The 17,250-nt window shown below is 36.3% G+C and overlaps 1 protein-coding gene across 5 annotated transcripts in view; it reads right to left on the reverse strand.

Moving 5' to 3' along the window:
* LOC116296748 (protein bicaudal C homolog 1-B) overlaps positions 1-17,250 on the reverse strand; it is a 34,250-nt gene that overhangs the window by 6,391 nt on the left and 10,609 nt on the right. For 4 of the 5 annotated variants that reach the window (XM_031704816.2, XM_031704815.2, XM_031704817.2 and 1 more), the window contains 26 exons: positions 13,970-14,049; positions 13,789-13,873; positions 13,623-13,696; positions 13,501-13,554; positions 12,675-12,797; positions 12,200-12,265; positions 11,094-11,138; positions 10,354-10,463; positions 10,164-10,260; positions 9,659-9,719; positions 9,022-9,095; positions 8,262-8,742; positions 7,385-7,597; positions 6,715-6,755; positions 6,245-6,272; positions 4,581-4,647; positions 3,919-3,969; positions 3,461-3,497; positions 2,935-2,974; positions 2,669-2,772; positions 2,495-2,566; positions 2,290-2,361; positions 1,573-1,603; positions 1,096-1,161; positions 805-869; positions 33-132 (listed from right to left, as the gene is read on the reverse strand). In XM_031704816.2, the coding sequence (XP_031560676.1) occupies positions 33-132; positions 805-869; positions 1,096-1,161; positions 1,573-1,603; positions 2,290-2,361; positions 2,495-2,566; positions 2,669-2,772; positions 2,935-2,974; positions 3,461-3,497; positions 3,919-3,969; positions 4,581-4,647; positions 6,245-6,272; positions 6,715-6,755; positions 7,385-7,597; positions 8,262-8,742; positions 9,022-9,095; positions 9,659-9,719; positions 10,164-10,260; positions 10,354-10,463; positions 11,094-11,138; positions 12,200-12,265; positions 12,675-12,797; positions 13,501-13,554; positions 13,623-13,696; positions 13,789-13,873; positions 13,970-14,049 (2,337 nt within the window). The remainder of the gene's footprint in view (positions 1-32; positions 133-804; positions 870-1,095; positions 1,162-1,572; positions 1,604-2,289; positions 2,362-2,494; positions 2,567-2,668; positions 2,773-2,934; positions 2,975-3,460; positions 3,498-3,918; positions 3,970-4,580; positions 4,648-6,244; positions 6,273-6,714; positions 6,756-7,384; positions 7,598-8,261; positions 8,743-9,021; positions 9,096-9,658; positions 9,720-10,163; positions 10,261-10,353; positions 10,464-11,093; positions 11,139-12,199; positions 12,266-12,674; positions 12,798-13,500; positions 13,555-13,622; positions 13,697-13,788; positions 13,874-13,969; positions 14,050-17,250) is intronic. The other variant, XM_031704814.2, reaches the window with a different exon arrangement.

Raw genomic sequence — 17,250 nt, forward strand, 5'->3', positions numbered from 1 at the left:
TTATTAACGTTAGATAAATAGTTGTCACGTACCTGCTATTGCTAACAGCAACTTTCTTCTAGCACCAAACGTTGTAACTCCAAGTTCTTTTAGATCATCATCGGTGAGCGTCAAAAACGTTTGCCAGTCGACCTGAATAACACAGCAAAACAATGAATTTCATTCTTGAGTCTCTGTCATTACCACTTGCAGATGAGAGTACTTGAATGATTCAAACTATTGAATTTCCTTTTGAAGATCGTACATGAGATAATGTAGATCTTTCGCGAGGACTGCGCTTCCCCAAAAAACATTAATTTCGTAAAGATGGCCGCAACTTTTCATTATTTCCTGATGGCGGGACAGGTCGTGAAATAAAGCAGCAATGACCACAAGGTCAGGATAAACAAAAAACAAAAAAAACAAAAAAAAAAAAAAAACACGAAAAACAATACTGTTTATCTATTATGAATGGTTGGTAAAAAAGGTATAAAATTTAGATAACATTTTGAAAACCCTAAAAAAAGTCCAAGGTGGGAAAGAGGAAGAAAGTGACAATCCCGGGAATAATATCCATACACTTGTGCGCAGCATCATTTTTTCCCCTTTGTGTTGAATGATCCCAATAGTGATTTTATTTTTATAATGGCCATCAAAAGTTTTTTGTTAAAATGTTTTTTGGTTTGCGCAGTGGTTTCGCATTTTTGCACAGGAATTTCCAAACAAAAAAAAAAAAACAAAAAACAAAAAACAAGTAGCAGACCAATCAAAATTGAGAATTTTTGATGGTTATGTTATCGTGCATCATAGTAGTGATGATCTTACCTCTTGTTCTTGGAATATATTGTAATATTTCATTAGTCCTAGTTTCTCAAGAAGTTTTTCAAGGTCTAAAGAAAAAAGAAAGATAACTTCAACTTCGTGATTATCTTGGTTTCCAATTAACGAATAATTTAGAACTCCAGTGTATGCGTGCTTAGCTACGAATCCAGGAGTTGCTGGTTTTGTTATTCTGATTCCTGCTTTTGATCGATCTCTGGTTGGCACATAATTAACAACAAAAGTATCGCTATAAAGCGATGTCAAAAAAACCGTTGCCTGCGTCTTGAAAATTACCTGATAGTGGCGGTGAGGGAAATGGGTAGGTATTTCTTCGTTCGCCAACAGTTGGGCTAAAGTTATCTATTGATTTGAAAAAAAAACTATCATTAAATAAAATTAATTGGATGATAATATATTTTTAAATAAGAGATATTGTAGCGCTATATTTGTCACTAGAAAGAATTCCTGATGTATACAACTTATTAGGATAAGAATATATTTTCCAGCTTTCTGCCTAGGGCAGCAGTAACCATTGCTCAAAACATGGCCCAAATGCGTTACATAATCACGGAATTTTCTAAAACACGAAAAGCCAAAGATTGGAAAGTGAACATGGAGTCAATTCGGTCAATTTCTCAAACGACGTCGAACTGGCTCGAATCATCTAAAGACAGACGACTGACACCGCTGAACATCCAATCAGAATGCTAGTTTACAATTACTTTCTTACACATATTCTGCAATGACAACAAAGTACACCGCACTACTTACCTGAATGCTGACCACGTTGAGTAGAAGTCTGCTGAGAAGAAAATACGTACCAAATCAGATATGTAGAAACAGGGACAAGCAACCAAAAGATAAGTCACAGTTTTTTTGTCTTTTTATTATGATGGGGAAGGATGCACGTAACAAGTAAAGGGACTATTGTATCCGCAACGAATTATATTAGCAATGTTGACGTACTAAAGAATAAACCAAATTACTTTCAATGGACCAAAGAGAGATGGCCGCACTAATTGAATGAAACGAGTGAGGGATTTTTGTAAAAGCCCTAAATCAAAAATGCTGACGATTATGATCTTTCACTGACCAAGGCAGAACATATCTAGTGCTCAAGTTTGAAGAAATAGAAAACGCGCGCGCGTGCTGTGTGCTGTCATAAAGCACGCGGGGGTTGGCAGAACACGAGAGAAGTGTTAAGAGAAGCACGACCCGTAGCGGAGTGCTTCTGGACACTTCTCGAGTGTTCTGCCAATCCCCAAGTGCTTTATGACTGCACACAGCACAGCAAGCAAGTTTTTTATTTCTTTTATAAAATACAAGTTACAATAATAGATAGGAATGACGCAACGGAAAGTGCGCGCGTGTGCAATGTGCTCTCATAAAGCACGCGCTCCAAACCAATCAGAACGCTACATTCATAACAGTTATTTTATAAAGACAAATAATTGCTATAGCGATAGTTCATCGCCATTAGTATTTTACCTCATACATAGACGTACTGTTGCTACGCGTCTCTCGTGACGTGGTTTCTAAGGAAGATAGCGGTAACGGGTTCTAGAATGACAAAATGTTTTACTTAGCACTCTTTATATTCTAATACTGAATTTAACTTTAAAAATCTGAATGGGGAATAGTTGTGGCGTCGCGATGGGCATTACCCCAAGTAACCCTGTTCTGTTCTACTAACCTCGGGTAATGTCCCGTTAACAGGTCCATTGTACGGCAACATATTTCCTTTGTTACGCGACTTGAACTCAAGCTAAAAGAAAACAAAAAATGTTTAAAAAATGGCCATTGAGTGTTTAAATAAATAACCAACTGGAAAGTAACGTTGTTCACAATCGGAAATGTTTCTACTTACTAATTGTTTAATGGCTGATTCTGGCATGGATTTCGAGAATCCCAGGCCACTCCACGTGTCTGTTGGTACTCGAACTTCAGTGAACTGGACCTTCTTCTGCATCGCTGATGAGGAAAACGACAGTTAATGGAAAAACAATTCAATAAGAGTTAAAAAAAAAAAACGTTTCCCAACGACTCGAAAGCTCGTGCTACTTTGGGAGTCGTATAGTATTTACAACTTGTTCATAAAAAATAAAATAACTTTTAGTACCCACAACGACTCACCTATCGAAGCCAGTTCCTTTTTCCTTTCATATTCATCGATCTAATAAAGCAACACGAAAAGAGTAAATGAAAAAACTAAAAAAATATTTCAGTTCTCTTATTACTGCATGTACAGATATTCAAAAGGGACAATTTTCGCAAGCATTCCGACAAGCCAATCAGGAACAAGCATATCAGGGAGGAATATGAATTATAAGGATGCATTTTAGAGAACTTAACTTGGAAGACAGGTAATCCACTCTAATCCATCTAGGCATAATATTTTCCCAATTAATAAACGTATAATTCTATTGAGAATAAGATTCTTTGTTTGAGTTGTATCCATAATTATTCTTTTGATGTGCAATTATTAAACAAAGAAATGAGACTCTAGGGAATAACGAGCGTGATCTATTGAAGACAACCCCCATCACCCAAGATAATGAATCCGCCACATAATTTTGCTATCATATTCCACTTTCTTCTAATCCTTATGGCATATGAAAGTCGTAATTATTTTTCCCCAGTGTAACTTTGTGTTACTTACAGGTAAACTGTGATTGTTTAATTGTAGTTTATTAAATCTGAAAGAGAAAGCAAATGTTAATTCAACTTATCGTATGAGTATGTGAGTGAGTACATTTTGTTAGGTCTTTCCCTTGATTTGAGGTTTCATCCACGTTATCTGGTTTTCTTCCCTTCCCAAAACGTAAGTAAACTAAATTCCAATTCAATAAGTGAGTTAGCTCGGCGTGCCCTGACTTTGGTTAGCCCAGAGGCGGGTCAGGGTATTGATAACCATTTGATACATGAAGGTTAGACAGCTAATCACAAGAAGAACATGGGCAAAGCTTTTGGTGCAAAGACTGAGTAAAAGTGATATCAACCTTCAACTCAATCTGGTGCCTAATGTACAGAATAAGTTAGGTGCGGCAATGTTCACGAACTGATAAACACATCTACCCCCAAACCCTTGTTATTAAGTGTCAGATATATTCTACTCACAGTGAAGATCTGAGCGACGAGCTAAAGCTATTTTTATCATCATCACTAGTGCTGAAAGAGTGCAAAACTAAAATAAATACCTCTAAAGTGCAACAGTCTTCAAGAGTGGTGCTTTATAAACTTATTTTATATAAATATCTACATTCATATATTTAGAAACAATGTAAAACAGAGCTGGTCGAGGCATTAATTTGTGGTTAAAAAGAACCACTCATTTTTTTGATATTGCGTCGATTGGCCTTTCTCACGCGGCAGCCATCTTGGTTTTCGAGAGCGTCAGTGGCTAGCCCTGCATTTCACGAATTTGCGCATCAGGCTCATTGGAATAATCATGGCTGCTGTGTGGCAAAGGTCCATAAGCCTCGGTATCATATTTCTGTCCCAGTTTCCCTTACCGTGTTATACATTAGGTGCTATTCGAATTTATTGTTTTGTTAATTACTGCTCTCTTGAGCGTGTGTACAATGAAGGAGTGCAATAGCCATGCAATACGTTTTCCTTGAAAAAAGATTTATTTCTTGTCCCAAAAGAGAAAGTTATTTCTTGTTCTTGTCTTTTTTTTTTCTTTTTTTTCTTCTTTTTTTGCCCTATAACATGTCATAATCTGAGGTGAACCAGCTTGCGTATATAGTATCTAGCATTAAATTGAAGGTAGCACTTACTGAAAAGAAATATTCTTTGTTCCAGATAATATTTCGACTGTTTGCTGATCTGACGCTATACCAGAACCTAAAGAAACAACAATAGCAGCTTAAGCATTAGAATTATGCCGTCTTCGAACTTTATTTTGCTTGTTTGTCAAGATTGCTTTAAGGCCCCGTCCACACGTATCCGGAAATTTTTGTATCCGCAAATTTTTTTTGCGGATACGGCTTGCGTGCACACGTGTCCGCAAATTTTTGTGTCCGTATCCGCAAATTTTACGAAAACGGATACGTGTGGACGGTGAAAACGAATCGAATACGCTGCGTGTGGACGCAAACATTTTCGTATCCGCAAAAAAATAATTTGCGGATACAAAAATTTCCGGATACGTGTGTGGACGGGGCCTAAATCAATTCTTCAAGGGTTCGTTCTGCATTCTCCCTAGCCTTCACCCTCTTTCTCTCTGTTTTTCTCTGCAATGGCCTATATTGTCTTTCTATCTGTCTTTTCTCGCTTGTTTCCTTGTCCCAACCTTCGACCAAGGCTTTGCGCATTTATAGACCCCTTGCAGGTGAAGTCAAAGCAGCTCGAACTGGGGGACAAAACAAAAGAATTCCAATATCCTGAGAATTGGAACCTATTGTTTTGTCCCCCAGATTGAGTTGCATTCCAAAGTGCTGCAAGGGGTCTATACGCAGCGGAACGACTTTAAAAGTGGAGAGAACGCCTTTTATATATGATCGTCCTTCATTATTTATTATTGTTATTATTTATTTCTTAAGAGTTAACGTTGGTCACCTTTTTACAAGTTATAAACATGCAGAAAACAGGCACGTAGTGGTTTTGGGGCCGCGTGGCAGGCATAACTTTAGTTAACATTCAGTCAGTCGGTCATGCAGTATGTCTGTGGTTATCTGTGCATGGCTGTAGAAGGTAACGTTGTTTAAGTTTCGTACAATGGTTAGTCAAAAACACGATCAAGAGTAGGGTACGTATACTAATATTAAAGACGTGTTGCGGCATCGTCATTAATAGTATCTATTACGTTGTTTGACGTACACATGCATCAAGCTGATATTACACGGGGCGATTAGCAACGACGAATTTTCGCGATACGCCATTGCGCGAAAAACTGATGCCGTGTAATATGCCATCTACAACGATTTTCGGATTCGGCAACGCGTTGCAAGTTTTTGAGCCAGCTTCAAGACCTCGCAACGCTGAATGTCGAATTTTATACCCGCAACAGCTTCAACAACGATTTTTCGCGCAACGCATACCCAAAATGCAGTTCAATACTCTCATAGAAGCGAGGCGATGTTAACAGACAAGGGGGCGGCTTTGAAATCGTGTAACATGTTGATTTTCGAACGAGCGTTGCGCGAAAAGTTGACATATTAAAAATCGACGAGTCGTATCGCGAAAAATCCTCATCGTTACGAATGGTCCCGTGTAACATCATTTAGTAAGAAACATATGTCCCGATAAGATTTTTATATGGACTCTGATATAAGTTATGAGTAAATTAGATATAAGTAAAGGTTTCGCACAAACACGATGATTGCGGTTTCTTAGAACAAGATAAAGTTATTGGAAAAGTAACCAGTCAAACTTCGCAGAGGACTTTTTTAGCTATAGCTTGAGAACATTAACTAGTAGAGGACATCGCCCAACAACTTACCACTGGAGCCCGATGAAGTACGAGAAAACTGAAAAAAAATAAATGCAACTGACGTAAATATTGCGCTATTACGTGAAACATAGCAATATTCTTCTAAAATAGCCGGGAGGACACTAGTGAACACTGCTTGTGTTCACTAATACTGGATTTTACAGTTCCCAGTGACCGAGAATAATAGCTCCAAGTCGATGTCGGAATTTCCGCGCATAGCAAAACTATACTTTTTTAAAAGAGGGGCAATTCCAACCTTGGCTTGGTCACTGAACGGAACTATAAAATGCAGTATTCGGGACCAAATGTTCGATAGCATGCACCTCACGTTAAGAAAGTGGAATAAATTTTCGCTTCAGCTAGGACTTGCGCAGTTGCGCAGTGAAATCACTGAACACGCATCACAATCAAAATTAGTCGTTACTTTAACTTGATAAAAATAAACGGTAGAAAAACAGATAGAAATGCGTGCGTCTTACCATTCTTCCTTCGCTATCGCTCTGAAAATTTATAAGTAATCCTGAAAAAAATCAAGGTTTAAGCTTTAATCTCTTTGACTCTATTTTTCACTGAAAAAAGGTCACGAATAAATAGCATTTCATGCTGTGCGGATATGGATATATCAGCATGTAAGACAGCAGTTAAGCGTTGTGCTGACATTCTGTTCTTCTGGTCATTAATCTTCCAATTGATCAAGAACAGGCTACAGGCTACGGTCAAAAGTATCTAGACTAATTCAGAGGACTCATGCACGGAATCACGCAACTATTTAAAAAAACGCAAAGCATGCACGCAATCTTGTACGACTATGAAGCAGTTTTGAGTGTGAAAAGATCACGGCACGAACACAGACGTGACAAGGCAAGGCATACGCCAGCCCAATTTCATTGCACGAGAAGCGTGATCAAAAACAACCCAGGAATCAGTTGTTTTGATATCGCTTTCCTGTATAATACTCCATTTACTCTCCATCCAATCAAATGTCCGAAACACGGCACGAACACGGGGGAACACGCTCACGCCAAGGCTAAGACATTGTCAGACCAATCACATTGCGCGAGAGGAAAAAATCTCCCAATCAAAATTCTAGAAAACATCACGGTCGCGGTAAGGCACGCATACGAAAACTGCTCTATGTGATTCACGTACCTTCCTCTTGCAGTGAAGGACTTCCCGCTGTGGGACTTCGTGGACTTACACTACCGGATCCGCCTAGAATGGGACTATCTCTCTGGTCCATTACTGGACTTCTTGAGTTGAACCCTGGGGGACCGATAGGGCTTGGAGATCGGAAGCCTGGAGGACTGGATGTCCGATGCCCTATTGGACTTGGAGGTTTGCCTGAAGGGGCTGAGGAACTCCCTAAAAATAATATAAAATGATAATTTATTTTGGGAAACAGTGGCTCACACGGGGTTTTATGGCAGCCATGTTTGAGGTCAGAAACACGTTTTTGCATGACAATAGATTTTCCCAAAGAAAATTAAAAAAAAGATTCTACTGTTTCTTTGCAACGAACATAACTTAGTTCCGAGTGGCCCTTATCAGTATAGTAGATGTGCCTTACGAGTGAGAATTCAAAGATTTGGCGGACACTGTAAAACGTTTTGTGCCATGACACATATCGCCGCGCAGAAAAATTAATTGGAATTTTTGTTTAACTGTCTTAGGATAAGTAGGGACTTTAATATTTTATGATGGTATTCTAAAAATGTTAAGGTAGTTGCTATGTGCATGTTAATAACTATATTTGTAAATATTTTATATGTTATATGTAAAAATGGTTGTGTGTGAATAAAGAGTCTATTGGAAAAAAAAGTAGGGATTTTGTTGGAAGAGTAATCGTATTCACATGTTAAGCCAAGCCCCCACCTCATGGCCAAAAACTACTCGTATTTTAGCTTAAAGATTGAGAGAGAGACAGAGACAGTGAGAGACAGACAGACAGACAAGCAGAGAACAGGCAGACACAGAGAAATGCGTGATGTTCAAATAATAACATAATAACCACAAAATAAAGACTCACCATTACTAGATTCTATACTAGTATAGCTTCCAGTTGGAGACACAGAAAAATCCCTAATATTAGCCGATGCTGTGCTTACAACAGGACTACCCATTGAATTAGGTGGCCCAAGTCCTGGAGGTGGAGGTGGAGGCGGGGTTGTCGGTTTAAACGAGAATGGTGGAGATGTAACCCCTCCTCCAACCATGGTGCTGATCCCTTTTGAGGAGTCTGAAGACGAGAACCAAGAAGAGGAAGAAGAAGAAGAAACTTGGCCAATAGCACTGACGAGTCCGTTGTAAGGGTAAGAATACGTGGGACTGGGAGGAGAGGAACTATACTCCGTTGTTCCACTGTAAAAAGACCTGTCACTTGAAGGGGATATGATGGAGGAGTAGATTGGTGATGAAGCTCGGTTCTGGTTTTTATCAACCCCGAGGATCTCCATTCTAGCCAGGTAGATGTTTTTGGCGTTTCGTTCAGCACTCTTGATTATGACAGACTATGCAAAATATAGAAGACGCAGTCAGAGATAAACAAAATGAAAGTGGATACTTTTTGGCCGATAAAAATGACGTGGCGTCCAAATGAGAAACAGCCATGCATATCACACAAGATAAAGAATGAACTCTTTTGAACTGCAAGAGAGATGAGGGAGGCAAAACGGGGAATGTACAAAACCTTCTGAAAGCCTACACATGATGGGACCTTTGTGGGTCCGGATGTGTGAAAGAGTTATTGAAAGATGCATAAACATGAAGCAGAAAACGCTCTGTCTCACCTTGCTTGGTTGTTTGGGCTTTGGCTTTACGCTGACAAAGACGTTATAGTCGTCCATGATCCTGGTTAGTTTCGCTGTTAGTAAAAAAAGATGATTACTTTAAAGAGGGGGTGTATACAAAACAGTTAATAAAGGTGAATTATTGTTGCTGGAACGCAATGTTATCGCAGGCTGTTACCTGCCGATAACCTTTTATGAAAGAAACATTCATGCAGTCTCACGTTTTTCATAATGTCACCACGCCTTCTTATGTCGTTCAAGGTCAAGGTCATTAAGGACAAAATCCTGGTTTTAACACACCTTATTACTGAAAAATTAGTGGGGTGACAATTGGACTTTAGCAAATGAACGTCTTGAATTGGACCTTGGCATAGACTTTCTAAAATTAACAGGTCAGTATTCGGTGCCTATTGCTTCACTCTTCAGGTCAACCGCCATGCGAGTCTTGGAGACCTCCACTGACTTTTGATGAGTCATAGGCGCGCTTGGCGCATTTCTAACCTGAGCGAATCAGTCACAATGACGCAAGACTATGAAGAGGTTTACTGCGTGTCCGTGAACGTGCCGCGATGTGATGTTTCACAAATGAGTTTATAATTGCTTTACCCGGCCGGATTCACCGCTTACGTATACTTACCCGAATCTACATCACCATCTTCCTCTCTTAGATCAAACATAAGGACCAGAGGTAGACATTCCTGTTAATCAGAAAATAAAGTTTCCAAACGTTCACGTTTAAGCCTTTGTTATTAAAGTTTTTGTGGCTTTCATAGCTAAGGGAACAAATCCATTTGTTTTGAATTCCCGGTTCCCGGTATTTATTTGAAGAAGATTTATTAGATATTTATACCTGTCTTTGAGTCTAACCCTTCGTTTCCTTTCATTGAGGGGGGAGGGAATCAAGAAAGGTAGAGAGGAGGTAGCCAGTCAGTCAATGCACTAGCGGCTTTCTAGGTAACAGCCATACCCTTGCAGAAATCGTCATTGATGCATCAATGCTTTTCACTGCCCACTACCCTATAATGAGCCTCTTAGAACGTAAGGACTACAGTATTGTACACGAGTTACATATCTCAAATACTCTGATAAAGGGGGAAGGGCGCATTAGGGGGGGAGTCCTGATATGAGTACAGTAGTCTTACCAAAAGTAATGTTCTCGCACAAATGACTGAATCGACGGTTCCACTTAGGAAAACGGCTCCTTTTCGATGTGAGCTGTTTGGGTCTGGAAAACTAAGGCTATAGATGATAGAATGAAAGAAAATCAGTATCAAATACGGAAAAATATAATTGAAATTTTGACAAGGTTTCATGAGGTATTACAAGACTTACTGAGCTCCTGTTTGCGTAGTAATATGTTTGATATTACTGCCGTTTCTGCCAATGATGAAGAGGTGATGTTGAGGTGCAATGTCAATTTGCATGTTAACGGGAACTGTTGACTAGAAAAACAAAGGATTTTTAACACCAGTTTAATTCAAATTGACGGTAATTTAAATTATGACAATAGTATTTATCAGAGACTACAAGCCCTTTGAAGAGAGAAATATTTTCATTATATTTATTGCTATGACTTATGCCATTATAGTAGAAGGTGAGGATAAGGCATATAGGAGTAGGGAAATAGAATAAAGAAAAAAGGAGAAATGAAGAATAGCCAGAAAAAAGGAAAGACGGTTTCGCGCCACTTTGCTGTGATTATTCAGGCGAACGTAATCATTCAACCAATCACAATCATCGTTATATTTTCCCGCCATTTCTTTTAATGACGAACGCGCGTGCGCATCCAACTATCAAGAAACGACTACCAATTTTAAGACATCAAACAGAAAGAAGAAATATTATTAAAAAATACTACAATTTAAGGCTTTTTCAAGCCAAAAACTGTACCTACAGAGAGAGTGATAATCAAAGAAAAGACCCTCTACCTCTACGAACCGTAAGTCATCATTTTTAGTTTAGAGAACTTTAGAAAAAAGCTATTCGAATCCACTTCTTAAATTATCGATCTTCGGGCTTCAAAGCTCAAATAATTTTTCATCTAAAAAACACCTTTTTTTATATATCCTTACCACTATGTTTCCTGTAAAATATTCCACTAGTCTGGAGACAGCATCCTTGAAAAAAAATTTTAAAAATTGAAATTAGCAGGGAGATAAGCTTACTGCTATATATTAAGCTTATTACTAACATACCATATTAAGCTTAATTCATCAATAGCTAGTCTTATAAATTTACGAATAGTTAAAGCTTTATTATGTTCACCAGAAAACTAAAAATAACCCGTAACATGAACTAAATTGAATTTTACCAAGACTTGCTGTAAAATGTTTACATTAAATATAACTTAGTTATATTTAATGTAAAAATTTTACAGCAGTCCTTATTTTTTGCAAATATGGGAGACATGACTTAAAAGCCACCAGAAAGTTGCCCATGAGTGATTTCCACCAAAAAATATATCCTGGCATTTCCACCAGACTATCATGTGTTTGTCTTTTCCTTTCCCTAGTAATCTGATCTCTCCCAGTAACCCCTCCTTGTGCCAATCTGAAAGACCATACCCACTCCTTATCCTGGTCTCTGGAGGAATTTTTTTTTTGGTGATCAGAGGGTGAGGAGCAAAGCTGGTGGAGGCAAAAACAAAACCAGATTTTGTTTTTACCCCCCATAAATTCTCTGGTCACCCAAAAATCACCCTCCCTTTAGTTGCTGATATCTTATAGTTCTTGTGATTGTTTACATGCAATCATATATAGATAGAGTAAGAGAAAGTGTAGTCAGCCAGTCCATGCCATTTTTATACATTGCTAGCAGGGATGTGCACAAAAAGTGAAAAGATTCACTTTGGGAATTTTGAGAAAAATTGCATGTGTAAGTCATGTTTGTTGCTCGGTGATTGCATGACTGTTGGGTTGCCAATGCATTAGGAGTGTCACTGTTCCTAAGGCAAGAAATGTAAAAAATTTTATGAACTACTAGATGTTTCTTTCTTTGATAAGTCATGCATTTTCACATGTACTGGCCAGTCTAGTATGTATATATTTTTCACTTATGTTCACTTATGTCATAACTTCTGTATACTTGAGTTGTTTTAAAAGCAGCTTACATTTCAAGATCTTAGTCTACCTTAAATACAGAGTAGTATTTCAATATGTTTATTTAATCTTAAATGTACCTTGATGCCAGGTATAGATTGTTGACTTCCTCTTAAAATGACTGTTTGATTTCCACTTCGAGGTCTCTGCACAGAATTAAAATTAAGCCTTGTAAATAAATTTATAAATTTTTGATAACATAACTGTGCTTATTTATTCAAGCTTTTGATACAGATAAGATAGATCATATAAATAAAAAAATCATTATCACTCACAATTAATTGCTATTATTAGGGCTAATATTAATTTTATAATTCATTTTTAAAAGATATTCATAATACATAGTTTAATCATGTTTATGTAAATTATTTCTTTTCATAATAAAAGATAAAGTTTCAGTCCTAAATATCTTTAGTTACTCAAATTTCTCAGCACTTTGATTATATGCATTTAGTAATTGTTAAATTGTAAAATAGTTTAAATAAAATTTAAGTGCCAATAATATAAAGACATGCACAATTAGTCACATTTAATGGATGTCACAAAAATACTCACATGTTTGAACGTAATATTAACATTACATGTCTGTGAGATATGTTGGATAATTCCTGAATTGTTATCTATTGGGCCTCTACTTCCAAGCGGCAGCTCAAATGACAAAACTAATGGCAACATGTCCTAGAAATAAATGAAAAAATTCATGTAACCAATTTTTTTTAGCAATAGGTCTGCACTAAAGAACATCCTTTAATTTTTTTCTAATACAGGAACATCTCTTAATTGACAGTTTTAAAAGGCCTTATGCAATAGATTGACATGTGATTGTTAATGAATGGCAAAGAAATTTGGACTTCCTTTATTTAAAGATTTTTTGCTGGATTACTAATGTCGTATCCAAAACCTTTTCAAAAATACTTTTTACCCCTTATGAGATACTTTCGATTTCAAGATATGAAGCCATTTAAATTTTTTTTGCCATCCAACAGAGTCTTCCCCAAGGGACCTTGAGCTGAATTGATTCATTATGAAAGTCACATATCAGCACTTGACAGTTTGTTGCAAAAGGCCTTAATTACTTGGTATCATCCACAGCTCTAAATAAATATCCTTATGTGTCTTGAATGAGAAACAAAGACTACTGTGTACACTGTCAATATCTTTAACTCTACAAAAAGGTTTAACATATTCAAACATTGTGACTTGGTTGGACATTTTTCTTGCTTATTGTTTGGTTCCTGGCATAATCCAGTTGATAAAGCCAGACTGAGAGTAGCTTACATTAACAACTCAAATGACATCTTTCAGATTTATTTGATTTTTATTAATGCAGTAGCAATAAAATAATGAAAAAAATTATTTGACACACAAGAAAAAAGCATACCCTTATTTGCTGTCTTGCCGCTTCAACTCCTAGTGGTTGTCCTGCTATAGAAACCTAAGAGAGCATAAAACTATGACTTTTCAAAAAGTACTTAAAAATAAAAATGAAATCCCTAAAAGTACCTGATTACTCTTGTCAGTAGATGACCCTCTGTTGGAGTCAGGAAAATGAATATGGCACCCAGTGTCTTGCATTACTGTTTATAATTAATTAAAAAACAAATGAAATAAATATTAATAGATATATCAAAATATATATTCTTACAGAGAATGTAGAGATGTGACATACCTTTTTTAATGTTGTAACCACCTTTACCAATGATGTGAGAATGATCTGTATGAGAAACATCCATTTTAAGAGTAACCCTGTTGGACTGAAGATAATCAACCACAATTAAATTTCCTGCATTTTGGGACATTTTTATCAATTACTAACTTGTAATCAGATTAGCTGTATGTGTGACTCCTACCTTGGTGTCTAAAACTGCCATCACTCTATCCTTTGCCAATTTTACTGATTCTGGAAGACCAGTTATCTTTATGTGGGGGTCTAAAAATAATAAGACATACTAATTTGTAAACCGATGATTATATTAAGGAAACTAAATATAATAGACTTCTTTAGCTTGGGAGTAGTAATTGAGATTCAATTCTTTGCTTAATGCCTGTGCATGAGAAGACACATGAATATTGATACAACTCAAACAAAGAATCTTGTTCTCAAGAAAATGACATGTGGTCTAAAATGGGAAAACACTATGCCCAAGCTAAAAGGGGTCTATCTATATCTTTGGTAAATTATTACTGCTTAAAAGTCTGCATTCTTATGCAGTTAATATATAACTTAAGTCAATTTTAACTATCAACTAAAATGGGAAAACACTATGCCCAAGCTAAAAGGGGTCTATCTATATCTTTGGTAAATTATTACTGCTGAAATGTCTGCATTTGCATAAAGTTAATATTATAACTTAAGTCAATTTTAACTATTCTGAATAAAAAAATTTAATCAAAGGGTTCGATGCTGCCAATGACATCAATTTGCAATACTTTCATAAAATCATTTCTAATCATACGTAAAAGGCAATATATATTATTTAACTTTGTGACAATAATAATCTAGAAAGTGAGTAAAAGCAATGCAAAGGAATTTAGTTTACTCCCATTGATTAAAATATATATATTATAAAATAAAGTATATTTGCTTCAGTAACAAGAATAACAAAGATGAAGAAATTTTGTACTTTTTCAATGTCTTTCTTTCCAACACTGGTAGAAAAAAGTATTCTTGAGGCATAATTGATACACTGTTTTCAATAATATAGGATGTTATTCATATTTCTAATTGAATATATTTTATTTCCTACACAGAAGCTTTAAACCTTAATAGTGACTTAAAAATTAATGACCATGCCCTGCTTACATAAGTGGGAGACTAAACATGAATGCACAGGTATATACAAAGCATTTCATCTTGTCATTTATCTAAGCAGATTTACTAAATGCTGATAAGTGATATTTCAAACATGAATTATAGCTAGACACTGGCCTGAGGATACAAATATACAGTGTAGGCATGTTAAACTCAAACACAATGACTAAAACCAAAAAATAATAATTAAGGTCTGGCCAAAGATGTTAGGACTTTATTCAACATGTATAAATATGTGCATGTTTGTGCATTAACAATATTGTTGATCAACAAAGACGTGTAAGTGTTGCATTAGGTCTTGGTGATGGTGTGCTGGTAAAACTCTGAGTTGCCTCATCTTTGCTATCCTGAATTCAATTTCCAGTCACTTCATTTGATGGAACTGAGTCTATTGGTTCTCTTTTCAACTCCAAGAGTTTTCTAATTATCATTTTTATCCTCACTCCCCTCAAACCTTCCCAAAATTCAAACTGGTTAAAGCTTTGCTCTGGGGTCATTCATGTACTGTATATAGGCTGTCAAAAGTACCTTGTCATCACTTTCACTTCTAACCTGTTGATATGTAGCACTGCTGTACTTGAGGTGGTGACTAGCACTAAACTCAGTTTTTTTAACTCAGTATACATCCAGGACATATTATATCATGTGATTAGCTTTAATCAAGATTTTAACTAATATATGGTAGAACATGATGTTTTGCGACATAAGCCTTAATGAATTTTAACAAACTTTTAATCATACAGCATCTACATTACATTTTCTTTCATTAAGGCAAATTAATCCTAACATGCATATTATTAGTTGCGGTTGATGAGCAATAACTATCGTACTTAGTCAATTAAACATTTTGATTAAACCTGCACTTAAACTTAAGTTTAAGTGCAGGTTTATTTGTTTCAAAAGGAAGAAATATGAGAGAATACTGAGAAAAACTATAAACCGGTTGTATAAAGGGTGGATAGCACTATCCGACAGATAAATCATATCCAGTTGATAAATTTATTGGATAACAGCATCAACTTATCCACTGGATAAGGATTTATCTGTTGGATAGTGTCATCTAACCTTCATCAACTGGGCCCTGATGCATAAATGGTTTAGAAACATTTTCTACCTTGGCAAATTATGAAATGAAAAGATTTTAGTAGATTAAAATAACTATAAATCATAATTAAAGTAGTTGTTTTACAGAAAGGAAAAATATCTTTATGGAATGAAAAAAGGAAATTGTGAAGGAAAACATGTTTTTTCCTTAAATAGATTTAAAGTTTGTTCCCTAAAGTTTATGTTCTTCCAAGTTAAACGTCTGAATAATAAATAAATAAATAATAACAATGATAATGATAACGAATCTTTTAAGAGCAAGTCTCCATCACCTACGTGATTTTCAGGGGGGTCCTGTATGATAAAAACTAAACGCTTTACCATATTTAAGTGCGTAGCAAATAAGCAAAAAACAAAAAAATGTCGTAGGATAACATTTTATTCTTGCAAGTTTCTGTTGTTTGTTGATCACGAAATTGATTACACAAGCGTGACCGTCGTCTTGTCTTACAACCTCGCAAACAAAAATAACGAAACTGATTGTCTAGAAACAATACTGATATTACTAAAACAGGAGTAGATTTCAAATATAATAATGTCTTCCGCTAACAGACTAAATTTAAGCACACGGTCCTACACTGGCATCCGGTAAAGACAATCACGAAAGATGCAAAAAAATTCTCTAATTCCTCCATGGTAATATTCGAAGTTTATCATCTTCGAAAGTTGAATAGTCTTCTCTTAATATTTCGAATTCAAAGTAACATTACAAAGGACCCAAGAAATGTAGAAATCGATAAGGCATTCAAGCGACATCTTGGTTCGAAATGGCGAGTGAACAATGCGTGACCCTTGCAACAGGGTCGAAACGTCTCGCTCCGATTGTCCAGAAAAATGCGCGCATGCATGAATAGTTTTGCGTTGTTGAAAGGAGACACGCTAATTTCCTACCGTGAAACTAATAAATCTTCTTTTCGAAAACCCTAACCAAACGTCTGAAAAGGTCTCTTATAGAAAATATAAATGGGGTTGTAAATATAAGCTCCGAATTCAGCCCCAATTGTGAGATAACATTTCTCTACCCTCGCTCATACATAAACATAGCCATTGTTCGTAAATATAGATTTCAGTTTCTACTGGCTAAAATAATTTTAAAAGACTATTCATCGCCTTTGACACTAGAAAAAATACTTTACATTCGGACTTGAGAAGTATTGTTCTGCAATGAAATGGTGAATTCCTTGATAGTTAAGGATTTTGTGAAATATACTTGGC

This window comes from Actinia tenebrosa, unplaced genomic scaffold (genome assembly GCF_029948245.1).
Source record: "Actinia tenebrosa isolate PJP-AT-01 unplaced genomic scaffold, QUT_ActTen_1.0 PGA_scaffold7__59_contigs__length_16204524, whole genome shotgun sequence".
NCBI lineage: Eukaryota > Metazoa > Cnidaria > Anthozoa > Actiniaria > Actiniidae > Actinia > Actinia tenebrosa.